Source organism: Balaenoptera musculus, chromosome 3, assembly GCF_009873245.2.
Source record: "Balaenoptera musculus isolate JJ_BM4_2016_0621 chromosome 3, mBalMus1.pri.v3, whole genome shotgun sequence".
NCBI lineage: Eukaryota > Metazoa > Chordata > Mammalia > Artiodactyla > Balaenopteridae > Balaenoptera > Balaenoptera musculus.
The window spans coordinates 108,915,129-108,940,488 of NC_045787.1; the positions used below are offsets into that span (position 1 = coordinate 108,915,129).

Below are 25,360 nucleotides of genomic sequence, written 5' to 3' on the forward strand. Positions count from 1 at the left end.
GCCCGCGCACTGCGATGAAAAATGGCCCCCACTTGCTGCAACTGGAGAAAGCCCTCACACAGAAACGAAGACCCAACACAGCCATAAATACATAAATAAATAAATAAAATATTAAAAAAAAAAAAAAAAAAGAATGATGGAATAAGGTCGCAGCCATACCCTTTTTGGGGAGGGAGTCCCCATTTCTTTGATCTTTCCATATTTAAGCAAAAGGAAAGGGGATTTTTCCCATTACTGGGTCTGGCTCTCTCTCTCTCTCTCCCTCTCTCTCTCTCTCTCCCTCTCTCTCTCTCTCTCTCTCTCTCATTAATTAGTCCTGGTTTGGTTTCATGATGTCAAAATCAAATCTCCCAGCAGTGACTGGTTTTACTGAACTGCTTTATCTCTACTGGCTCACACACAATGAAAGTTTCTCTGATCATTTTTTAGAGCTCAGAGGTTAGACTAGCCCTCATGGTTGTCCTGTCCTGTGGACACACTGCCTAAGGAAGTTTCCTAGAATGGCCTTCATCTTGCTGCAACTGTTAGGCAGCTGTAGAGGCTGACAGGTAGTACATCTTGACCTTGTTGGACCAGATGGCTCTTGTCAGACCACTCCAAACTACTGTCCTTTTATGACCTCTAAGACTGCTATGATTTACCAGTGCAAATTCTTGGCATGGGTGTGTATGGGGGAGAGAGAACACTTTTTTTTCTTACTTCCCTAGAATTTGAGAGACAGTGTGTTAGAGGTTAGATACTCTTCTGATTTCCTGACCCAGTCTGAGAGCAGGGCAGTTTTCTGGAATGAGAATCATCAGCAGCTGCAGCATCGTGATCATTATCATCGTCATACCCTCTGTCCCTCTCTCCACAACCCCCCTGCTAACTGAATTTATCTTAAAAGATGTCTTGTCTTGAGTCTCTCAAGACACAAGACAAGATTATTCAAAGGTTATTTTCTGCCTCTTCAAATGAATGATTTTAGTAATCTGTGTTCTTTGGCTCTAGTTGTCACTTTGGCATAAGAGACCAGTACTTTTAAAATATGTTATAGTCAACTTTATTACTGTATGATTCTACCAGAGAGAGAGAGAGAAAGAACAAAAATAGAAGGGCCCTGACTGACTGTAAGGGATTAGTAGGGATTTTAGTTTGTGGGGCTTGGATCTTTGCCTCAGAACCAAATATCACAGCAAGGAACAGCTCTGATAGGTCAGCCTCTTGAGTTTCTAGCACAGAAGGTCCATCCCACAAGGAACTGCCTTACTCTCACCCTGAGAAGAGTTGTTCCTCTATTGCCCATGGGCTGGTTGGTAAGTGTTCCTAGCTGTGGGCACACTGTACCAGGGACAGGACTGCCCCAGACAGAGGGCAGCCCGGGGCCAGGACAAACATGCTGAGTGCTTGTCCTGAAAGTTTAACAACAGTTTTACCATTTTCCTATAAAAATAAAATAGCTTTCTTTTGAACGTCTTGTCCTTGAAGGGGGACTTCCCGAAGAAATGCCCATCCATCCGGGTGGGCTGGGAAGATGTGGGGATTGCTTTGAGCTACTGTGACCTTAGCTGCCTACTTAATATGTAATATAGACTCTCCAGCAACACCCTTCCCCTGTTCAATTTGAATTAAATCTACCGAGAGGCTATAGTGTACAACCTTATTTGGCCCTCCACTAACTTGAAATGATCAGCTAGACTTAATTCTTTATGCACCAAGAAACCATGGCAATTCAAAAGTAGAGATCGCAGCAACCCTGAGTGCAGTGGGCTGAAAATGGGAGCCACTGCAGGTGGTTTGGGGATTTTTTATGTCCCAAATGTCCTTTAAAAGGCTTGGCAGTAAGTGATCACAGGTACAAATGGACTATGTGTGCAGTGGGTGGGGAAGGAGCCCATAGGTTCAACATGGGGAAAGCTTTGCAATATCTAGCTGACTAAATGTTAGGAACCTGAGGCTGGTGATGGCACTCAGAGCTTGTAGTAAGAAAGGTAGGATATTTCTAAGAACAACCTGGTTAGGGAAAGATACCTCTCAGAAGTAGAAGTACCCATGCTGTATATAGTGGCTGTGGGGTAAGACCTCTAATTCTTCACTAATACAGTTGCCAGTAGCCACATGCAACGATTTAAATTAAAATTAATTAAAAGTAAATAAAATATAAAATTAGTTTCTTCAGTCACACTAGTCACGCCAGCTCAATAACCACGTGTGGTTAGCGGTTGCTGTATTGGACAGCGCAGATACAGAACACCAGGGAAAGTTCTCTTGGACAGCACAGCTCTAATTACTGAAACTGAGTGGCCTAACATCATCACAGTTGCTACAGGGACCAACCAAGGGATATATTCCCAAAAATGCAGACTGGGTTCATTTTTCAACCCATGTGCTTGTAGTAGGCTAGGGATGGAAGCTGGGGGTTGGCTATTCGATATGTTGTGTTTTGCTCTGAGATAATTCCTACTGAGGCTTTGGAGGGGCCTATTAATTATAGGAGGACTATATCTGCTACATATAATTTATTTTCTAGGATAACTTAATACTGACAAATAAGTAAGGAAAACAAGAGCTGGCAGAAGAATGGCTAAGCAATTCCGAGAAATAAAGATTAGGAAAGAATAGAAAAATTAAATAAAGTATAATAAAAATAAATAGAAATAGAAAAAATAGAAAAATTAGGAAAGAATAAAAGTCAACCATGTTTGAGCATCAGTTAAAAAATGTGGATAGATTGTGTAATAAAAAAATATGTTTCTAACTAACACAACATTGTTAATCAACTATACTGCAATATAAAAAATTTTTTTTTATGTTTCTAGGCATTAAAAAAATAAGACCACTTTGGCCGTGGTCTGGTTTGGGTACTCACTGAGCTTAGAATCTGTTGAAAGCCATGCGGCAGCCCACAGGAGGGTGTCAGTGCACTTACCTCCTCCTCTGACTGCAGGAAAAGCCCGAGAAACACAGATGCCCTCTTTTACCCAATAAACTTGTGAGCATCACCAGCTGGGGCACCAGGGATTCTCCTAGGGATAGACACACTGAAAAGATACTAGACTGTGTTTCTTTTATGAGCCACACTGGCTATGAAGTTATGGATGGTGTTCTCCAGATGCCCTGGCTTAAACATACCCAGTTAATGTTACCCCTTATAGTGTGGCTCTGGCTTAAGTACAACTAATGATCTGTCTTATGATTTGATCATAACTTTGAAACTTGAAGGTGCTTTTATTTATTCCTACAAATAATGGAAATCTTATGAGGCCTCCCTCTTGATGTTCTTTAAAAAGACAAACTAGAATTTTACAAAATAAAAATTATTCGGGGGCAACTTACAGTTGATAGCATCAACCTTGCTGCTGTGAAAAATTATAAAACATTCAAATGAATTTTAGGTTTATTCCTGAATCTCCCCGGTGGCTGATATCCCAGAGAAGATTTAGAGAAGCTGAAGATATCATCCAAAAAGCTGCAAAAATGAACAATGTAGCTGCCCCAGTGGCGGTTTTTGATCCTGCGGAGGTAAGGATTTGCAAATGTTTCCTCCTGAGATCAGTTATGCATTCTTTTTTTTTGAAGTCTTTTTTATTTTTTTATTTTTTTTAATTTATTTATTTATTTATTTATGTCTGCGTTGGGTCTTCGTTGCTGCGCACGGGCTTTCTCTAGTTGCAGCGAGCGGGGGCTACTCTTCGTTGTAGTGCGTGGGCTTCTCATTGCAGTGGCTTCTCTTGTTGCAGAGCACGGGCTCTAGGTGCGCAGGCTTCAGTAGTTGTGGCACGTGGGCTCAGTAGTTGTGGCTCGCGGGCTCTAGAGCGCAGGCTCAGTAGTTGTGGCGCATGGGCTTAGTTGCTCCGTGGCATGTGGGATCTTCCCGGACCAGGGCTCGAACCCATGTCCCCTGCATTGGCAGGCGATTCTTAACCACTGCACCACCAGGGAAGCCCCAGTTATGCATTCTTGATTATGGAATTTAATTTGATTCAATAGGTTTTGAGTGCCTATTATGTACCAGGCACTGTTCAAGGCCTTAGAGACACAATGATGATGAAGTTCTGAGCCCTCCTCAAAGTGCTGTGGACCAATTAAGTGCAATAATATATGTAAACTGCTTAGCATATAGCAAGTGTTGATTAAATATTAGTTCCCTTCCCTTTTGCAAGTTCATCTCCAACTTTTTATTGGTCTTGCTCCACACCATTGATGCAGCTACATACTGGTGATTTCTGAATGTCCAGATTAAGAGGGAAAAATGTGTTTGAGGGGTATTCCACCCATGGGCTCCCCACTGTACTCTGAATCTTACCAAAGTCTGCTGGGGAAGCTGTACATGTCTTTAGTCTTGGTATGTTTTGTCTAGAACCTTAAGGCCTGAGAGCACCGGCTGGAGGATTCACCCCTGCAGGCAGGAGGCCACGAGGAAAAGCGGATATTCAGTGGAAGCAGATTCGCTTCCTGACAGTCAGTGAGGACTCACAGTGTCCTTGGCCATGCCTCGTGCCAGCTCCTAGAGAAAACAAGAAAAATTAGACACATAAGGAGCATAGAATGTAACCAAGAGTGTTAAGAGAATTAGATGGAAGGTAAGTGATGACGTGAAGGAGGAAGTCCCCAAGGAGTGGACACTGTGAGCCAGCAGAGAAAGAGAGTAGAGTGACTCAGGGCTGAAGAGGCAGGTCCAAACCAGGGAGGACACTTAGATGGATGGAGAGGATGGGACAATGGCACTCCTGGCCAGAGGGTCAGGAACTGCTCAGGACACCTCAAGAAGACTATATGCTTCTTAGTCTTTATGCTTGCTCCACGCTCACATCTGGGCTCCTGGCCACCCCAGGACTTTGGAGGGTGGCGAGCACGCCAGTGCTCCACCCTGAGGGCTTCCTCCATTCCTGGCCTTTGCGACCTCTGACAGAAACAGATACCCTGGTGATGGCTGGAGGATTAATTACAGTGGCCATGAGCCCAAGCTCTCAGAGGGCTGCCAGGACAAATATGTCTTAATCCTTTGCTCTTCAGATCAAGAATTCCATTCCCAGCCTTGGTCAATATAACTGGATGCCTGATCCACAGGTCCTGTCTGTGCCTGGTACCACTCCCAGAACCTTCCAGGAGGACTGCTAGTTCCCAGTAGTTTATGCAGGGGCTTTCTTTGTTGGGATAACAGGGTTATACTGCCAGGGGCATGTTCTAGAGTCGTACAGTCCACGTAGTGCAGAAGCAAAAAGGTAACATGGCTGTGAGCTGAATGAGGAGGTGTCTGTTTTCGGAAAGAAGGATGCTAATATTTGGGAAGCACCTGCTACAAGGGCAGGTCTGGCACTCTTCCTTCCTTTGTAGTAAAAACTCCTTCCTCAGCCTCTTACTGAACACATATCATAGGGCCACAGAGTCATTGTACTTTATCCTGAGGAGATAAAAGGCTCCACCTCAGAGCCTTGTAACTTTTTAGTTTCAATTCTTTTTTTAAAACTGAAGCATAGTTGATTTACAATATTGTGTTAGTTTCAGGTGTACAGGAAAGTGATTCAGTTATATATACATATATATTTTTTTCAGATTATTTTCCACTATAGGTTATTAAAAGTTATTGACTATAGTTCCCTATGCTATATAGTAAATCCTTGTTGCTTACCTATTTTATGTATAGTAGTTTGTATCTGTTAATCCCATACTCCTAATTTATCCCTCCCACCCTCCTTCCTTTTGCCGTTGGTAATCATAAGTTTGCTTTCTGTGTCTGTGAGTCTGTTTCTGTTTTGTATGTAGATTCATTTGTATTATTTTTTTGATTCCACATATAAGTTATATCATATAATATTTGTCTTTCTCTGTTTGACTTATTTCACTAAGTGTAATATTCTCTAGATCCATCCATGTTGCTGCATATGGCAATATTCCATTCTTTCTTATGACTAATATTCCATTGTACATATATACCATATCATCTTGAGCCAGTCGTCTGTTGATGGGCACTTGAGTTGTTTCCATGTCTTGGCTATTGTAAATAGTGCATTGATAATTTCAATTCTAATAAGCTTGATTATCTAGATTCCTAACACATGGCAAGTTAACTTCAGTAAATTAAAAGTAAAGGAAGGAAGCCCATCAACAGCGGTATGAAATTGTCACCAACCACTGACAGCTCACATCTTTTCCTCAATGGTGCAGTAATTATAGTAATAGTTAAAATGTATGGGGCATCTACCATGCTTCAAGTACTATGCTAAGATTTATATATATGATCTCATTTAATCTTCTCAACTCTTATTATACCCATTTTACAAAGAGTTAAACTGAGGCTCATAGAGGATAAATAGTAACTTGCCCAAGGTCCCCTAGTTAACCCATGTGTGTTCTGACACTGAGACAACAACAGGAAAAGTATTAAAAGCAGATATGGACCTCAAGGCAGTTTGGGGCTATATGGCGCTACCCACTCAACAGGCCCTAAGGCTCAATGTGATTAAGGTCACCCATAATGATGCCCATGAGTCAAGGCAAGGCTATGTTAGCAGTCAGGCTTTATATAAAGAGACAGTGAAGCCAATGTTATATATTTTAAATTTATTTATTTATTTTATTTTATTGCTGTGTCGGGTCTTTGTTTTCTATGCGAGGGCTTCCTCTAGTTGTGGCAAGCGGGGGCCACTCTTCATCGCAGTGCACGGGCCTCTCACTGTCGTGGCCTCTCTTGTGGCAGAGCACAAGCTCCAGACGTGCAGGCTCAGTAGCTGTGGCTTACGGGCCTAGTTGCTCCGCAGCATGTGGGATCTTCCCAGACCAGGGCTCGAACCCGTGTCCCCTGCATTGGCAGGCAGACTCTCAACCACTGCGCCACCAGGGAAGGCCCTAACGTTATATATTTTAAAGGCTTCTGTCTAAAATGGGCCACAAACATTTTTAAACGTTATAATAAGCATCATATATTTAGATGCCCTTATTCCCTGCAAATTCCAGACTTCTGAACATGTTCAAAGTGATGTGAGACTTACATGCATAAGCATATACTGTCACAGCCAAAGATACTTCCTCACCACCTCTTAACCTCATGGTTGTGTGCATTACTTTAACAACAGGAGCTAACCCCCCTGAAGCAGCAGAAAGTTTTCATTCTGGACCTGTTCAGGACTTGGAATATTGGCATAATAACAATTATGTCCTTGCTGCTATGGTAAGTAACAAGAGGTCTGGAAATGCGACATACAGAATGTAAATATACAACTGATTTTCTTTAATTCAAGGGACAAGGTCAAGGCCTGGGTCTTCCAGAGGCAAAATTAAAATTTTAGAATTCTAAGTTATTTGGAAAGGCTTCAATTTAATTCATGGAACTGGATACTGAAAAAAAATGTCACAGGGAACAATATTTAGGTCTGCAATACTGTGACCCACAGGGAAATGGTTCCCTGCTCCTCCTAGAGTTACTGGGATTGAAACTAATGATGTCCCTGATGCCTGAAGCTGAGATGCTAATTCAGCTCCTGCTTCCAGAAGCTATACTGACAATTAATCAGTGAAGTTAGAATACCCTGAATCCTCACTGCCTGCATTGGAGTTTTGACATGCTTTTTATACTTGCTCATAGCAATCTACCGAGTGATTTTAAGGCCTAGAAATAATGAACTGACTTTGTAGGCAAGATTTAATAATGTATCTGCCAAGAAATTAGGAAGAAGACAAAAAGAACATGCCTACCCCATGATGGCAGCACAAAAAATGATGGTAATCAGAACAGGTAGAAGATGGTGGTGTGGAAAAACGTGGAGTTCGCGTCTCCTCACAACTAGGGCGTCTGCCGGATGCTGGTGGGGGACCCCAATGCCCAAGGAGATGGGAAGAACCCCCAAGCGAACCGGTAGGACATGGGAGGACTGAGGTGGGGGGGGAGAAGTGGAGGCCGGACAGGACTGGCGCCCCTGAGGGGTGGCTCAGAGTGGGGGAGGGGTTCCCACACCTGGAGGGACCCTCGGGGGCTTGGATCAGGGGGGAGCACACCCAGCGTTTCCCCTGCCGAATCGGCTGGGGAAGTCTGCCTGGCTCTCAGGCCAGGTCCTACGCTCTCAGAGGTCCCCTCCAGGCCGGGTTGGTCCTGGGGGTGTAGGAGGGAGGCTGGAAGAGAACAGGAGAGGCAGGTGGGAGGGGCCCTCCAGGATGGAAGGAGCAAGAGAGGAGCAGAGGGTATTTGCACCACCCACTTGAGCCCAGGAAGCCTGCTGGTGGGTTCCCCCACCCTCTGAGACCAGAGGCGATGGGCATGCCTGAGCCCCTTCTGCTCTGTTGAGCCTAAGCCCTACCCGCACTGCCCCCCAGGGCCTTTTCCAGCCCTGTGGGTCCTAAGCATAGGCCCTGCCCACTGCCCAAAACTTGCCCCTGCTTAGGCCCCGCCCTCCACAGCCAAGGCCTTTTCCACCTTTTTTTTTTTTCTCCATCTCTTTTTTAATATCATGGTTCTGTTTTACCTTCCGGTTGTTGTTTCATCTACATTTTTTTTTTTTTATTTTTTCTAACATATCTGTCAGTTTCCTAGTCTAATTTTATTTTCTACTTTGTTATTGTTATTTTTTTTTTTTTTTGGCCACCCAACTCAGCTTGCGGGATCTTGGTTCACGACCCAGGGGTCGGGCCAAAGCTCCTGTGGTGGGAGCTCCAAGTCTGAACCACTGGACATACAGAGAACCTCAGACCCCAGGGTATATTCATTGGAGTGAGGTCTCCTGGAGGTCCTCATCTCAGCACCAAGACCCAGCTCTACCCAACAGCCTACAAACTCCAGTGTTGGAAGCCTCAGGCCAAACAACCAGTAAGACAGGAACACAATCCCACTCATTTAAAAAAAGGAAAAAAAAATGAGACAGCAAAAAAATATGTCACAGATGAAGGAGCAAGGTAAAAACCTACAAGACCAAATAAATGAAGAGGAAATAGGCAATCTACCTGAAAAAGAATTCAGAGTAATGATAGTAAAGATGATCCAGAATCTTGGAAATAGAATGGAGGTATGGATTGAGAAAATACAAGAAATGTTTAACAAAGATCTAGAAGAACTAAAGAACAAACAAACAGAGATGAGCAACACCATAACTGAAATGAAAAATACACTAGAAGGAATCAATAACAGAATAACTGAGGCAGAAGAACAAATAAGTGAGCTGGAAGACAAAATGGTGGAAGTAACTGCCAAGAAGCAGAATAAAGAAAAAAGAATGAAAAGAATTGAAGACAATCTCAGAGACCTCTGGGACAACACTAAACGCACCAACATTCGAATTATAGGGGTCCCAGAAGAAGAAGAGAAAAAGAAACGGTCTGAGAAAATATTTGAAGATATTATAGTGGAAAACTTCCCTAGCATGGGAAAGGAAATAGTCACCCAAGTCCAGGAAGCACAGAAAGTCCCACACAGGATAAACCCTAGGAGAAACACACCAAGACACATATTAATCAAACTAACAAAAATTAAATTCAAAGAAAAAATATTAAAAGCAGCAAGGAAAAAACAAAAAATAACATACAAAGGAATCCCCATAAGGTTATCCGCTGATTTTTCAGCAGAAACTCTGCAGGTCAGAAGGGAGTGGCAGGATATACTTAAAGTGATGAAAGAGAACAACCTACAACCAAGATTACTCTATCTGGCAAGGATCTCATTCAGATTCAATGGAGAAATCAAAAGCTTTTCAGACAAGCAAAAGCTAAGAGAATTCAGCACCACCAAACCAGCTTTACAACATATGCTAAAGAAACTTCTCTAGGAGGGAAGCACAGCGAAGAAAAAGACCCACAAAAACAAACTCAAAACAATTAAGAAAATGGTAATAGGAACATACATATTGATAATAACCTTGAATGTAAATGGATTAAATGCCCCAACCAAAAGACACAGACTGGCTGAATGGATACAAAAACAAGACCCATATATATGCTGTCTACAAGAGACCCACTTCAGACCTAGGGACGCATACAGGCTGAAAGCAAAGGGATGGAAAAAGATATTCCATGCAAATGGAAATCAAAAGAAAGCTGGAGTAGCAATACTCATATCAGGTAAGATAGACTTTAAAATAAAGATTGTTACAAGGGATAAGGAAGGACACTACATAATGATCAAGGGATCAATCCAAGAAGAAGATATAACAATTATAAATGTTTATGCACCCAACATAGGAGCACCTCAATACCTAAGGCAAATGCTAACAACCATGAAAGGGGAAATCGACAGTAACACAGTAATAGTAGGGGACTTTAACACCCCATTTACACCAATGGACAGATCATCCAAACAGAAAATAAATAAGGAAACACAAGCTTTAAATGACACAACAGACCAGATAGATTTAATTGATACTTACAGAACATTCAACCCGAAAGTGGCAGAATACACTTTCTTCTCAAGTGTACATGGAACATTCTCCAGGATAGATCACATCTTGGGTCACAGATCAAGCCTCAGAAAATTTAAGAAAACTGAAATTGTATCAAGCAGCTTTTCTGACCACAATGCTATGACACTGAAAATCAATTACAGGAAAAAAACTGTAAAAAACTCAAATACATGGAGGCTAAACAGTATGCTACTAAATGACCAAGAGATCACTGAAGAAATCAAAAAAGAAATTAAAAAATACATAGAAACAAATGACAATGAAAACACAACGACCCAAAACCTATGGGATGTGGCAAAAGCAGTTCTAAGAGGGAAGTTTATAGCAATTAAATCTCACCTCAGAAACAAGAAAAATCTCAAATAAACAATCTAACCCTACACCTAAAGCAACTAGAGAAAGAAGAACAAAGAAAATGCAAAGTCAGTAGAAGGAAAGAAATCATAAAGATGACAGCAGAAATAAATGAAATAGAAATGAAGAAAACAATAGCAAAGATCAATAAAACTAAAAGCTGAAAAAAAACAAAAAAACAAAAAAACTAAAAGCTGGTTCTTTGAGAAGATAAACAAAATTGATAAACCCCTAGCCAGCCTCATCAAGAAAAAAGGGAGAGGACGCAAATCAATAAAATTAGAAATGAAAAAGGAGAAATCACAACTGACACCACAGAAATACAAAGGATTATAAGAGACTACTACAAACAACTATATGCCAATAAAATGGACAACCACAAAGAAATGGACAAGTTCTTGGAAAGGTACAATTTTCCAAGACCGAACCAGGAAGAATTAGAAAATATACACAGACCTATCACAAGTAATGAAATTGAAACTGTAATTAAAAAGCTTCCAACAAACAAAAGTCCAGGACCAGATGGCTTCACAGGTGAATTCTATCAAACATTTAGAGAAGAGCTAACATCAATCCTTCTCAAACTCTTCCAAAAAATTGCAGAGGGAGGAACACTCCCAGATTCATTCTATGAAGCCACCATACCCTGATACCAAAACTAGAAAAAGATATCACAAAAAAAGAAAATTATAGACCAATATCACTGATGAACATAGATGCAAAAATCCTGAACAAAATACTAGCAAACAGAATCCAACAACATATTAAAAGGATCATACACCATGATCAAGTGGGATTTATCCCAGGAATGCAAGGAATCTTCAATCTATGCAAATCAATCAATGTGATACACCATATCAACAAATTAAGGAGTAAAAACCATATGATCATCTCAACAGATGCAGAAAAAGCTTTTGACAAAATTCAACACCCATTTATGATAAAAACTCTCCAGAAAATGGGCATAGAGGGAAACTACCTCAACATAATAAAGGCCGTATATGTCAAACCCACAGCAAACATCATACTCCATGGTGAAAAACTGAAAGCATTTCCACTAAGATCAGGAACAAGACAAGGATGTCCACTCTCACCACTCTTATTCAACATGGTTTTGGAAGTCCTAGCCATGGCAATCAGAGAAGAAAAAGAAATAAAAGGAATACAAATTGGAAAAGAAGAAGTAAAACTGTCACTGTTTGCAGATGACATGATACTATACATAGAAAATCCTAAAGGTGCCACCAGAAAACTACTAGAGCTAACCAATGAATTTGGTAAGGTTGCAGGATACAAAATTAATGCACAGAAATCTCTGGCATTCCTATACACTAACAACGAAAAATCAGAAAGAGAAATTAAGGAAACAATCCCATTTACCATCACAACAAAAAGAATAAAATACCTAGGAATAAACCTGCCTAAGGAGGCGAAAGACTTGTACTTAGAAAACTATAAAACACTGATGAGAAATTAAAGATGACATAAACAGATGGAGAAATATACCATGTTCTTGGATTGGAAATTCAATATTGTGAAAATGACTATAGTACCCAAAGCAATCTACAGATTCAATGCAATCCCTATCAAACTACCAATGGCATTCTTCACAGAATTAGAACAAAAAATTTTACAATTCGTATGGAAACACAAAAGACCCTGAATAGCCAATGCAATCTTGAGAAAGAAAAACAGAGCTGGAGGAATCAGGCTCCCAGACTTCAAACTATACTACAAAGCTACAGTAATCAAGACAGTATGGTACTGGCACAAAAACAGAAATATAGATCAATGGTACAGGATAGAAAGCCCAGAGATAAACCCGTGCACATATGGTCACCTAATTTACAACAAAGGCAGCAAGAACATACAATGGAGAAAAGACAGCCTCTTCAATAAGTGGTGCTGGGAAAACTGGACAACTACATGTAAAAGAATGAAATTAGAACACTACCCAACACCATACACAAAAATAAACTCCAAATGGATTAAAGACCTAAATGTAAGACCAGACACTATAAAACCCTTAGAGGAAAACATAGGAAAAACACTCTTTGACATAAACCACAGCAAGATCTTTTTTGACCCACTTCCAAGATCTTTTTTGATTCCACTTCCTAGAGTAATGGAATAAAAAACAAAAATAAACAAATGGGACCTAATGAAACTTAAAAGCTTTTGCACAGCAAAGGAAACCATAAACAAGATGAAAAGAGAACCCTCAGAATGGGAGAAAATATTTGCAAATTAAACGATAGACAAAGGATTAATCTCCAAAATATACAAACAGCTTATGGAGCTCAATATCAAAAAAACAAACAACCCAATTAAAAAATGGATGGAAGACCTAAATAGACATGTCACCAATGAAGACATACAGATGGCCAAGAGGCACATGAAAAGATGCTCAACATCACTAATTATTAGAGAAATGCAAATCAAAACTGCAATGAGTTATCACCTTACACTGGTCAGAATGGCCATCATCAAAAAATCTAGAAACAATAAATGCTGGAAAGGGTGTGGTGAAAAGGGAACCCTCCTGCACTGTTGGTGGGAATGTAAATTGATACAACCACTATGGAGAATAGTATGGAGGTTCTGTAAAAATCTAAAAATAAAACTACCACATGACCCAGCAATCCCACTACTGGGCATATACCCTGAGAAAACCGTAATTCAAAAAGAGACATGCACCACAATGTTCATTGCAGCACTATTTACAATAGCCAGGACATGGAACCAACCTAAATGTCCATCGACAGATGAATGGATAAAGAAGATGTGGCACATATATACAGTGGAATATTACTCAGCCAGAAAAAGAAACGAAATTGAGTTATTTGTAGTGAGGTGGATGGACCTAGAGTCTGTCATACAGAGTGAAGTAAGTTCAAAAGAGAAAAACAAATACCGTATGCTAACACATATATATGGAATCTAAAAAAAGAAAAAAATGGTACTGATGAACCTAATGGCAGGGCAGGAATAACGACATAGACATGGAGATTGGACTTAAGGACATGGGGCAGGGAGGGGGAAGCTGTGGCAAAGTGAGAGTAGCATCAACATATATACACTACCAAATGTAAAATACGTAGCTAGTGGGAAGCAGCAGCATAGCACAGGGAGATCAGCTCCGTGCTTTGCGATGATCTAGAGGGGTGGGATAGGGAGGGCGGGAGGGAGGCTCAAGAGGGAGGGGATATGGGGATATATGTATGCATATGGCTGATTCACTTTGTTGGACAACAGAAACTAACACAGTATTGTGAAGCAATTATACTCCAGTAAAGATCTATTAAAAAAAAAAAAAGATTACATAACATTAAAAAAAAAAAAAAGAACTAGTAGGCTCCTGCTGCAGCTAGTCTAATTTTAGAGCCATCTTGTATTGCAATTAGAAGTCATCAATGACAGAGTTTATGCCCCTGAATTAAGCAAGTGTGTCCTGGGCATGTGGCTTTCCTCACAGTAGGTCTCCTTAGTTCTTACATGTCAGCAGGTATCACTGATGCAAATGTACCTTGAGCAGTGGCACTACTGAGCCAATAATAAACTAATCACTAGTTTTATCTAAGCTGCTCTTATTACCAAATGTGAAAAATCACTAAGATCCCAGAGCAATAAAGTTTCACTTTTTGTTTTGTTTTGGATTAGCCCTTGTGCTACCCAACCTAGTAGAGTATGTGTAAAACGATCTGACACTGTTCCTGAAAACATTTTTCAGGTGTCCTCTGCTTTTCAGTCATGTTGATAGTAAGTGCATTTCTGCACAGAGGAGTTTGCATACTGTAGTGTTTTTTCCACAGAGAAACTTTTATGTGGACGTTAACTATAATGACAGGATATGCAGTGTGCACTCCGTGATCCCTTTTATGGGACTTTCACTTTTTTCCCTACTAAAGTGAGTTTTACTAAATCAACTGGCATTTACTATAAGTGGATCCCACAGTATTACCTATATTTCTTCTTCTCCTCCTCTTCCTCCCCCTCCCCTTCGCCTCTCTCCTTCTCCTTATTCTTTGGAGGAAAGAATGAAATATGGATTTTATGTTCACTGATGTGACTGACATTCTTTCTTCAAATAATAGCTCTGAAGGAATGAGAATATACAAACTCTCCTATTGAAACTTGAAATTAACTAGATTAGGATATGTATTCTTGAATATTGGTATATCTAGACTAGTGCTGTCCAATATAACTTTCTGCAATGATGAAAATGTTTTATATCTTTTTTGTCCCTTATGGTAGCCACTAGCTGCATGTGGCCATTAAACAATTGAAGTGTGGCTAGTGCCAAACTGAGGGACGAAATTTTAAATTTTATTTAATTTTAATTTATTTACTTTTTTTTTGGCCATGCTGGGTCTTAGTTGCAGCGCGTGGGATCTTTGTTGCCATGTGCGGGATCTTTAGTTGCGGCATGTGGGCTCTTAGTTGCGGCATGAGGGCTCTTAGTTGCAGCATTCGGGATCTAGTTCCCTGACCAGGGATTGAACCCAGGCCCCCTGCATTGAGAGCGCACGGTCTTAACCACTGGGCCACCAGGGAAGTCCCTAATTTATTTACTTTTAAATAGCCATATGTGGCTATTTGTAAGACAGCAACATCTAGACAATTTCCTGACCATCATGAAATTGTAAAGAGACTCAAGCCATCCTTTTGTCATTTTTGTCTTTTTTCTTTTGTCTTTCAGGATGCTAACCTCAGTAGGTTACTTTGCTCTGTCTCTCAACACTCCTAATTTACATGGAGATGCCTACCTGAACTGTTTCTTCTCTGCCTTGATTGAAGTTCCAGCTTACATTACAGCCTGGCTGCTACTTCGAACCCTACCCAGGCGTTATGTCATAGCTGGAGTACTGTTCTTGGGAGGAGGTGTGCTTCTCTTAATTCAGTTGGTACCTGCAGGTAAGAAGTTATCCAATATTAACAGCTTACCAGAAAAGATCCACACCTTGACCGGGCTAATTATTAGTCCCTGTTCCCTATTTATGTAGCCTTTACATCATAAGTCATTCTTAAGTCAGTTATACAAGTGATAACTAACTCTGTGATTTCCCATGTTCAAAATTACTCCCTTCAAATAGAAGAGTTAACCTTAGAGAATCAGAAATCACCACCTGAAAAGGAAGAGTAATGCTCCCAGTCATCCCCTTCACAGAAACATTCACCTAAACCCTCAAACCTCTTTCTCTGAGTCATAATCCCGATTCCCAATTTCTTGGTACTTTCTTGGTATTTTCAAACCTTCTCTCTGATGTGTATATTCAAGTGTTAGAGTTGGTAGTACATGCCAGTTCCAGTATAAATTCAGTGATTTTTATGGTCTGTAATCTTTAGGTAGTTAGAGAGCACATGAAAAGATATATGCTTCTCTTTTCCCCTTATGTCTAACTTTCTCATGTTGTTAAAATGTTAAGTCAACAGATTTTTGATATATAGTACTATGCATAGAAATATATATATCTTTATAATAATAAACAGGATAAAAATGATTGGTCCTTCTCTTCAAAGATTAAACTTAACTGTATTAACATGCTAACAACTGACTATGAAACTGTTGTAATAAATAAAGGTGGACAAGGTCACAGAATGCATAAATGATCTAGAATACCAGAAGAGCGAAGCTCAAAGCAACCCTTCACGCTCCATCTTTGTCCATGTCCAATTAGTAAGGCTTTGAAGAGACTGTATAATTTGGGGAATATCTTTATATTATAAAACATTCCTATACAAGCAAAAAGGACAATACAAGCAACTGTTTAAGAAAGTATCACTTCTAAAACACCTCTGTTTACACTGGGTCTCTTTTCCAGATTACAACTTCTTGTCCATTGGTCTGGCCATGTTAGGAAAATTCGGGATCACCTCTGCCTTCTCCATGCTGTACGTCTTCACTGCAGAGCTCTACCCAACCCTGGTCAGGAACATGGCTGTGGGGGTCACATCCATGGCCTCCAGAGTGGGTAGCATCATTGCTCCCTACTTTGTTTACCTTGGTGAGATGCTTCTTATCAGTCTATTCATTTTTTAAATATAAAAGTAATAGGTTTTCATTATGAAAAATGCAAACAGCATAGAAAGTACTGGAAAAAGTACAAGTTCACCTCTACTCTCTTAGTTCCCCAAATCACAGCCCTCAGAGGAACTACTATTAACAGTTTGGTGAGTAGCCCTTCAGACATTTCATTTTGCACAACATATAGATGTATATATATTTTTTAAACACACAAAATGATATCATAAATATTGTTTCACAACTTTTTTTAAACTTAACATTGTATCAGAATATTTTGCCATATCCGTATATATAGCTCTTTTAGTTAGTACATAGACTTCCAATGTATGTATGCACATAATTTATTTAACCAGGTTCATGGATGAACATTTAGGCCATTTCCAAGTTTTTGTTACTATACGTAACACTGCAGTGAACATTCCTCTACGCCCCCCACAGCCTTTGTATATTTGGATCAATGGATTGCTGGAGCAATTTAAAAATTTCATAGATATCGCCAAATTGACCTCTAAATACTATACCAGTTCACAATCCAACTATCAGTATATGAGAGTGCCTGTTTCTCCATATCCTTACCAACAACGGGGATCATCCAATTTTTTAATCATTGATAGTCTGTTATGTGCAAAACGGATATCATTGTTGCTTTCATTTCCTTTTCTTCAATTATGAATGAGGTTGAGCATTTTTTCATATATTTATTGAAATTCTATTTATTTTTAAGAGATCTGACTGTTCATGTCTTTTCCCATCTTTCTAATGGTTCGTATCAACTTTAGATATTTGATTTTGGGAGCTCTTTGTAATTGAAAAATTAGCCCTTTGTATATATTTTATAAATATTCTTCCTAGTTTATTATTTCCATTTTGACTTAATGACTTTATTTGCATTGCCAGCAACTTTAGCTTTTATATGATCGAATTTATCAATCTGGAATAACACCACAGAGGGGCTTCAGTGGGATGTTCAGTGGATCTAGGATCTGGCACTCCAAGCCTAAACCTCATCAAGAACTCTACTGGCGAGAGATGTAGACACAGCTCCTTATTCTTCCTAGTCATCTATTGGTTACCTACTGGTTCAAACACACACACATACACATCCCCAAAGACATATGTGAATTCTCAGAAAAGGTATACTCTAAATCCTTACAGAGAAAGAGAGACATTTTCCACACAGCTGCCCTGAACACCTGAGAAAGTACATTATTATATAGAATGGTGTCGTTTCCCCTTTGTTCTTCCCTATACTTTCAAACCATGCTCATATGGTCTAATGGTGGACCACTGGTGCATAAGAAATGGAGGAGTCTGAGAAAGAACTTTGTATTCCACAGAATGGCTCCTGTTGGTGACACAGAGGCCTCAGAGAAGCTTCAAGATTGATATTTTTTTGTCAAATAAAATTCTTGGGTGTGCTATTCCTCTGTAATCTCTGTATGCAGAAGGGAAGCAAGATGAGGATCTATTATTCCCCTGTCTGAGTAACACCACATAAAGAAGAGGTGGAGTGGTTCTTCCAATTACGTGTAAAACCAAGACATATAAATGCTGCAAAAAGAAACCACAGTGCCTGACATTTATTGATTTAAATTGGATTGAATATATTACTTAGGTTCTTTTAAGAGTCTCACAGCTCTGTGGACCAAGCTTTCCACAGCAGCCTACTGGTTTGGGCAAAAGCAAAGGTCATATCAGTCATAACAGCCAGTAGCTGTCCCTGCAACATCCTGGTCAACCTCTTTCCCCTTGGTGTCCTCCCACCCCCCCATCTCCAATGACCTCTACCTTAAGAGGAGAACTTTGGTAGGCAAAAATTTCTATCAAAGGAACATTTATCACACATGATTAAGTAGTAGCTTAGAGAATGTCAGTTGACATGAAAGACCTTATGATAATGCAAAATTGAGTAGGTGAATGATTATGGAAATTCGGAGGCAATGACATCTGCCAAACAGAAACTGTGGTATTTTGCACACTTTTTTTCTTCTGTAAATATTCAGGTTTAAAACTGCTCTCAAATACTGTTTGCCACCTTTACAAAATGATTCTCAAGAGCATCTGGAGAAACCCTGTATCTAATTGATGTTCTTATGTCCTGTGCCTTACAGGTGCTTACAACAGAGTTCTGCCCTACATCCTCATGGGCAGCCTGACCGTCCTGATTGGAATCATCACTCTTTTCTTCCCTGAAAGTTTTGGAATGACTCTACCAGAGACCTTAGACCAGATGCAGAAAGTGAAAGGGTAAGTGGAACTTTAAAAAATGATATCAAAATTCCTCAGAAAGAATAAACATGAAAGAATAAACAGGAAAATTATGAAAAGAAAGTATAATAAGTGGAAAGTAGCTCTATCAGATAATAAAGCATATTATTAAGCAATGGTAATTAAAACAGTATGATGGTGGTAGAAGAAAAGAAATCACTGGAATGGAATAGAGTTCAGAATTAAACTGAAGAAAATATGAGAATTCAGTGTGTGATAACAAGTAGCAATTCAAAATCAGTGGGGAAAATTTAGATTATTCAGTAAAAGGTGTTAGAACATTCAACTAGCCATTTTGGCTAAATAAAAAGCTTAAATCCTACTTCAAAATGCATCAGGATAAATTCCAGAAAGACTAAAAATTGAGACCTAAAAATATAAAGTGATAAATGTACCAGAAGAAAACATAAATATTTTTATAACCTTAGAGAAGGCCTTTCTGAGCATATTATAAAAAGCAAAGAGCCATAAAGGAGAAGATTATATATCTGATTATGTAATTTTAGAAATTGTTGGTACAGCAAAAACGAAACCATAAATTAGAACAAAGGTCAACAAACCAGGGGGAAAATATTTGCAACACACAATATAGACATAGAGTTAATAAATTTAAGATGCAAGAAACTCTTAGAGATCAATGGGAAAAAGACAAACAACTCAGAAAGAAAACTGGCCAAGGTCATGAACAAACAGTTTATAGAAAAGGAAATTTCAGTGGAAAATATATACATAAAAAAGAAATACTTGTCCACATTAATTAAAGCATAAAAAATGTCAGTGTCATTTTTTGGCCTATGAGATTGTGCAAGGGTTTTCCTCCTGATATCAACCAATTCTGACACCAAACAGGTGTCCTATAATTTCATCCAGTTATGACTCTAATTACCCAGGGCTAGCATCAGACTCTACAGGTTAAAGCCTCACTCCCACAAGACAGCCTTCAGATGCCAGCCACAAGTAATGGTTCCCCAAGGTTATCCACATTTCTGGCTATTGGGGAAGGGGAAATTTACCCTTTTATCCCTTTAAGGTCTTGTGGCTAAACTAATCATAAAATTGACACCAGTCAACAGGAGAAAAATAAACAAATTTTAATTCATTACACAGAGATCTCTCAGAAATAGGACCTAAGAAATGGCCAAAGCAGGCAGCTTTTACACTGTTTAGACAAAGAAACAATAAATTTGAGAGGAATTGACAGGACAAAGAAACTTAGGTTTGAGTGCTTAATTAGTAAGGAATTTAAGCAAAGTTTGGGCTTGTGTAGTAAATTAGTAAAGAAGTAACAAGGTTTGTTTATAGAGATTTCTTGGCCCAGCCTTGGAATTCCCTGTCTTTGGTAATAAGGGTGTCCTTCTACCTCCATATGCAGGGATTGCACCTTTCACGTGAGGGATTTATTCCCTGCTTTCAGGGGCACAGAGGAGGCCAGAGTTTCCTTTTGCATCAGCTGCTTCACAAGCAACTTCAATTCAAAATAATCAATATGCCATTGTGGCAAATTTTGGGGCAGCCTGCCCTGAGCTCTAACATGTCCAGCTTGGCTACAAAGTCAGGTATTTCCACAACCCTCCTCTTCACATTCAGGAATTTGCTAGAATGACTCACAGAACTCAGGAAAACATTTTACTTACGATTACTGGTTTGTTATAAACAACACAAATGAACAGCCAGGGGAAGATGTACACAGGGTGAGGTCCAGAAGGGTCCAGAGCACAGGAGTCTCCGTTCCTGTGGAGTTGGGGAGCATCGCCATCCCGGCCCATGGATGCGTTGGCCAATTCAGAAGCTCTCTGAACCCCGGTGTTTAGGGGATTTTATGGAAGTTTCATCACATAGGCATGATCAATATTGATTTGACCTCAGCCCCTCTCCCCTCCCTGGAGGCTGGAGGATGGGCTTCTAGTCAAGGCTTGGTCCTTCTAGCAACCAGCCTCCATCGTGAAGCTATCTAGGGACCCACCGAGTCACCTCATTAGAATAAGAGGCAAGACACTATTACCCTTGTCACTCAGAAAATTACAAGGGATTTAGAAGCTCTATGTCAGGAACCAGGGACAAAAATCAAACATCCTTCTATGACATCATAGATTGGCAAATATTTAAAAGACTATTGGTATGGTAGGAGAAGTTTAGATTCTAGAGTGAAACTGCCTGGCCTCAAATCCCAAATCTACTGCATAAACTTGGGAAATTTGCTTACTTTTCACTAAACCTTAGTATTCCCATCTGTTATGTGGAAATAGTTCATATGGCTTTTGTGATGTTATATAAGATAAAGTGTTTTTAGTGTGTAGCCATGATAAAAGTCTATATGTGAGTGGATTCTGATCCCAAACTGAACATGTATAGCGAAAGATGCCCATTTTTTATAAGTTGTTTCTTCTAATGATAAAACTACTTCAATATCAACTTTAACTTACCAAGAACTTCATGCTTACCACTCTATTCTTTCCTCAAGAAAACTATAAAATCAGAGAATACTAGCTCTAGACTCATGAGGTTCTTATTAGAGTTAAAATAATTACCTGTTCATTGACTGGAGAAATGTTTTTCAGTGTCAGTTTGGCATTTTGAGGAGGGGAGTCTTAAATATTTAATTTTCTTTAGCACTTATCTTATTTTCAGGTTCAGATATAGGAAAAAAACAAAAGATTCAATGGAGAAAGAAGAAAATCCCAAAGTTCTAATAACTTCATTCTGATAAAATTCCCACCCTATGTGGTGAACTGAAAAACAGATCCGTAAGACTATGAAGACACTAAAGCCTTTCCTGATGAAATGGACTATGAAGATTAACACTAAAATGGACCTTGCTATTAAGAAATGCTTGTCATATGGCAAACTCTGGACCATGCTTACAGATAAGCTCCTTATTTTAAGAAACAAACCATTTCCAGAAAGTCCTCCGTACTAATTAATTCGATGAAATGGGTTTGTAGGATTTTTACAAAACGTGTTGGTCAAGGACTGGTAAATCCATATAAAGATTAACACGCATTTCCAAATACAAATACTACCCAAATTTTTTAAAAAGTCATTGAATTAACACAACTATCAGGCTTGGGTGTGTGTGTGTGAGTGAGTAAACCAGCACGTTCAAAATTACAGTAGTTTTTGAAGTGAACTCATACACTGCTGTAGCCAAATGATTATAAGGAGTATTCCTGTCCAGGAAATTTTATATACTCCTTTGAGAGGAATTGATGGCAGATATTAATAGCATTTTACAAGTGAAATGCAGCAAGAGATCAAGTAGCCTGGCTCAGATGGCCTGTCAGCCTTTAAGAAGGGAACCAAGGCAGATCCTAGCTACAATTTCAGCAGCTATGGCTCACAGCCTACTGAATGGTCCACATTTGTTGTGCTCTCTGTGAACACTTGACTAAGCTTTCTGTTCACTAAGACTGGCTTAAGAGACCTTTTTTTGGTAAATAGAGAATCAGGAAAACTGCAAACTAGTTAGATTGGTAGAGGTGGTTTGTGTGCCCCATAGCCAAGAGGGGTCAGCACCCAGGAAGAAGGCTGTCCAAGCCAAGAATCTGGAGAGCATTTTAAAACAGTTCTTTCCCTTAATACATCCCTGCCTAAATCTGGTATGCAGTTGTATCCTCTTCAACCAGGGGTGCATCTGGTTCCAGGAATGAGCAAGGTAAAAGGTAAAAGCCACTAATGGGATAATGTATTAGCATAAACTCAGAAGATGAGTGTCAGCTCTGTGTCTCACCACATTTTAGGCATGCTGACATGATAACATAGCAAGAAGTTCGTCCTGGAGACCTGGGCAGCATGCTTTCGCCAAGGGCGGCTCCTCTTGGAGCAGCACGTGACAAGCTACTGACCCTTTAACATATCAGTGCAATGGTGCACCTGTAGAATAGGCAGCCACTAGTTTTTAATATGCTGCTTGGTGGCATCATCTCCTAAAATTAATTATCCCCAAATGTAAATATTCACTATCTAAATATTTTTCAGAGGAACCTTTGATGTAACATCTTGGTAAACAATCCTTATTTCTTTAAGATCTTTATCTGGAACTTTTCTGATTAACTCAGAATTGTTCTTTATATTGCCATATTTCTAACATATATTTTATATCCTACTGACACATTGATCCCACCTTTTGATTGTTACTTTAAAATCCAGTAGAATATCTTAGAATAGTTTATGCTTTGTCACTGGGGACTCAGGTGCACAGCTTCATCCACCCAGCACCTTTATCTTCCCCATTGATGCAGCCTCTAGATCACCGTTCCATCTACCCTGCCAGACAGTAGCTGCCTGTCCTGCAAAGAGCAGGCCCTGCTGCCTTTCAGGAAGCGCTCCTTGAACTTCCTTCCCACCAGCAGCGACTGTTCACTCCTCTGTGCTCTTCTGGTACTTGTTAACTTCACTCAGTTGGGCTCCTGTCTAGTTGTCCCCACTGACACACAACATGTCTGTAAGCCTCTGGGAGGCCAGGGACCTCACTTTGCTTATCTTTTTATTCCTTGCAGTGCTGCTTACTGTAGTGCTTTCTTGCATGTAACGGGCATTTGAGGATATTCATTTTAATTAAAACATTTTGTAACACTAGCGTGGTGAAAATGTTATGTTTGAAACATAGACACTTGAATTTTTAAACACCGAAGTATAAAATGCTCTTAAATCTTTTTCTAAATATAAAAAGTAAGGATGTGGACTTCCCTGGTGGCGCAGTGGTTAAGAATCCACCTGCCAAAGCAGGGGACACGGGTTCGATCCCTGGTCCAGGAAGATACCACATGCCACGGAGCAACTAAGCCCATGTGCCACAACTACGGATGGAGCCTGCGCTCTAGAGGCCGTGAGCCACAACTACTGAAGCCCACGTGCCACAGCTACTGAAACCCGCGTGCCTAGAGCCTGTGCTCTGCAACAAGAGAAGCCACCACAATGAGAAGCCTGCACACCGCAACGAAGAGTAGCCCCAGCTTGCCACAACGAGAGAAAAGCCCGTGTGCAACAACGAAGACCCAACGCAGCCAAAAATTTAAAAATAAATAAATAATTTTTTTTTAAAGTAATACTACAAACCAACAGTAATCAAGACAGTGTGGTACTGGCATAAAGTCAGATATATGAACTAATGGAGCAGAATAGAGAGCCCAGAAATAAACCCTTGCATATATGGCCAAGTGATTTTCAACAAGCATTCCAAGACTACACAATGGAGAAAGGACAGTCTCTTCAACAAATTTTTTTTAAAAACTGGATATTCACGTGCAAAAGAATGAAATTGGGCCCATACCTTATACCATATACAAAAATTAACTCAAAACAGACCTAAGCGTAAGACCTAAAACTATAAAACTCTGAGAAGAAAAGCTTCCAGACATTGAATTTGGCAATAATTTCTTGGCTATGACACCAAAGCACTGGTGACAAAAGCGAAAACAGACAAATAGGACTACATCAAACTTAAAAACTTTTGAGTGTCAAAGGAAACACCAAAACAAAAAGCAACCTATGGAATGAGAGAAAATATTTGCAAATCATGTATGTGATAAAGGGTTAATATCCAGAATACAAAAAGAACTTCTACAACTCAACAACAAAAACCAAATAACCTGATTTTAAAATGGGCAAAGGTGGGGCTTCCCTGGTGGCGCAGTGGTTGGGAGTCTGCCTGCTAATGCAGGGGACACGGGTTCGAGCCCTGGTCTGGGAAGATCCCACATGCCGCGGAGCAACTAGGCCCGTGAGCCACAATTACTGAGCCTGCGCGTCTGGAGCCTGTGCTCCGCAACAAGAGAGGCCGCGATAGTGAGAGGCCCGCGCACCGCGATGAAGAGTGGCCCCCGCTTGCCACAACTGGAGAAAGCCCTCGCACAGAAACGAAGACCCAGCACAGCCATAAATAAATAAATTAATTAAATTAAATTAAAAATTAAAAAAAAATAAAAAATAAAAAAATAAAATGGGCAAAGGAGTTGAATAGACAATTCTCCAAAGAAGATATAAAAATGGCCAGCATGCATATGTGAGGCTCATCATCACTAATCATTAAAGAAATGCAAATCAAAACCACAATGAGGTACCATCTCATGCCCATTAGGGTGGCTGCTATCAAAAGAACAGAAAACACATATTGGTAAGGATGTGGAGAAATTGGAATCCTTGTGCACCTTTCGTGAAAATGTAAGATGGTACAGCCATTATGGAAAACAGTACAGAGGTTCCTCAAAAAATTAAAAAATAGAATTATCATATGATCCATCAATCCCACTTCTGGGTATATATCCAAAATAGTTCAAAGCAGGATTTCAAAGAGCTATTTGCACACCCACGTTCATTACAGCATTATTCACAATAGCAAAGAGCTGGAAGTAGC

At 39.9% G+C, this 25,360-nt stretch overlaps 1 protein-coding gene across 4 annotated transcripts in view; it reads left to right on the forward strand.

Moving 5' to 3' along the window:
* SLC22A4 (solute carrier family 22 member 4) overlaps positions 1-23,583 on the forward strand; it is a 51,120-nt gene extending 27,537 nt beyond the window's left edge. For 3 of the 4 annotated variants that reach the window (XM_036846518.1, XM_036846519.1, XM_036846521.1), the window contains 6 exons: positions 3,375-3,501; positions 7,056-7,150; positions 15,415-15,629; positions 16,538-16,720; positions 18,852-18,987; positions 21,637-23,583. In XM_036846518.1, coding sequence (XP_036702413.1) covers positions 3,375-3,501; positions 7,056-7,150; positions 15,415-15,629; positions 16,538-16,720; positions 18,852-18,987; positions 21,637-21,712 — 832 coding nt within the window. In that variant the 3' untranslated portion in view covers positions 21,713-23,583. The remainder of the gene's footprint in view (positions 1-3,374; positions 3,502-7,055; positions 7,151-15,414; positions 15,630-16,537; positions 16,721-18,851; positions 18,988-21,636) is intronic. The other variant, XM_036846520.1, reaches the window with a different exon arrangement.
* The last annotated feature ends 1,777 nt before the right edge of the window (positions 23,584-25,360 follow it).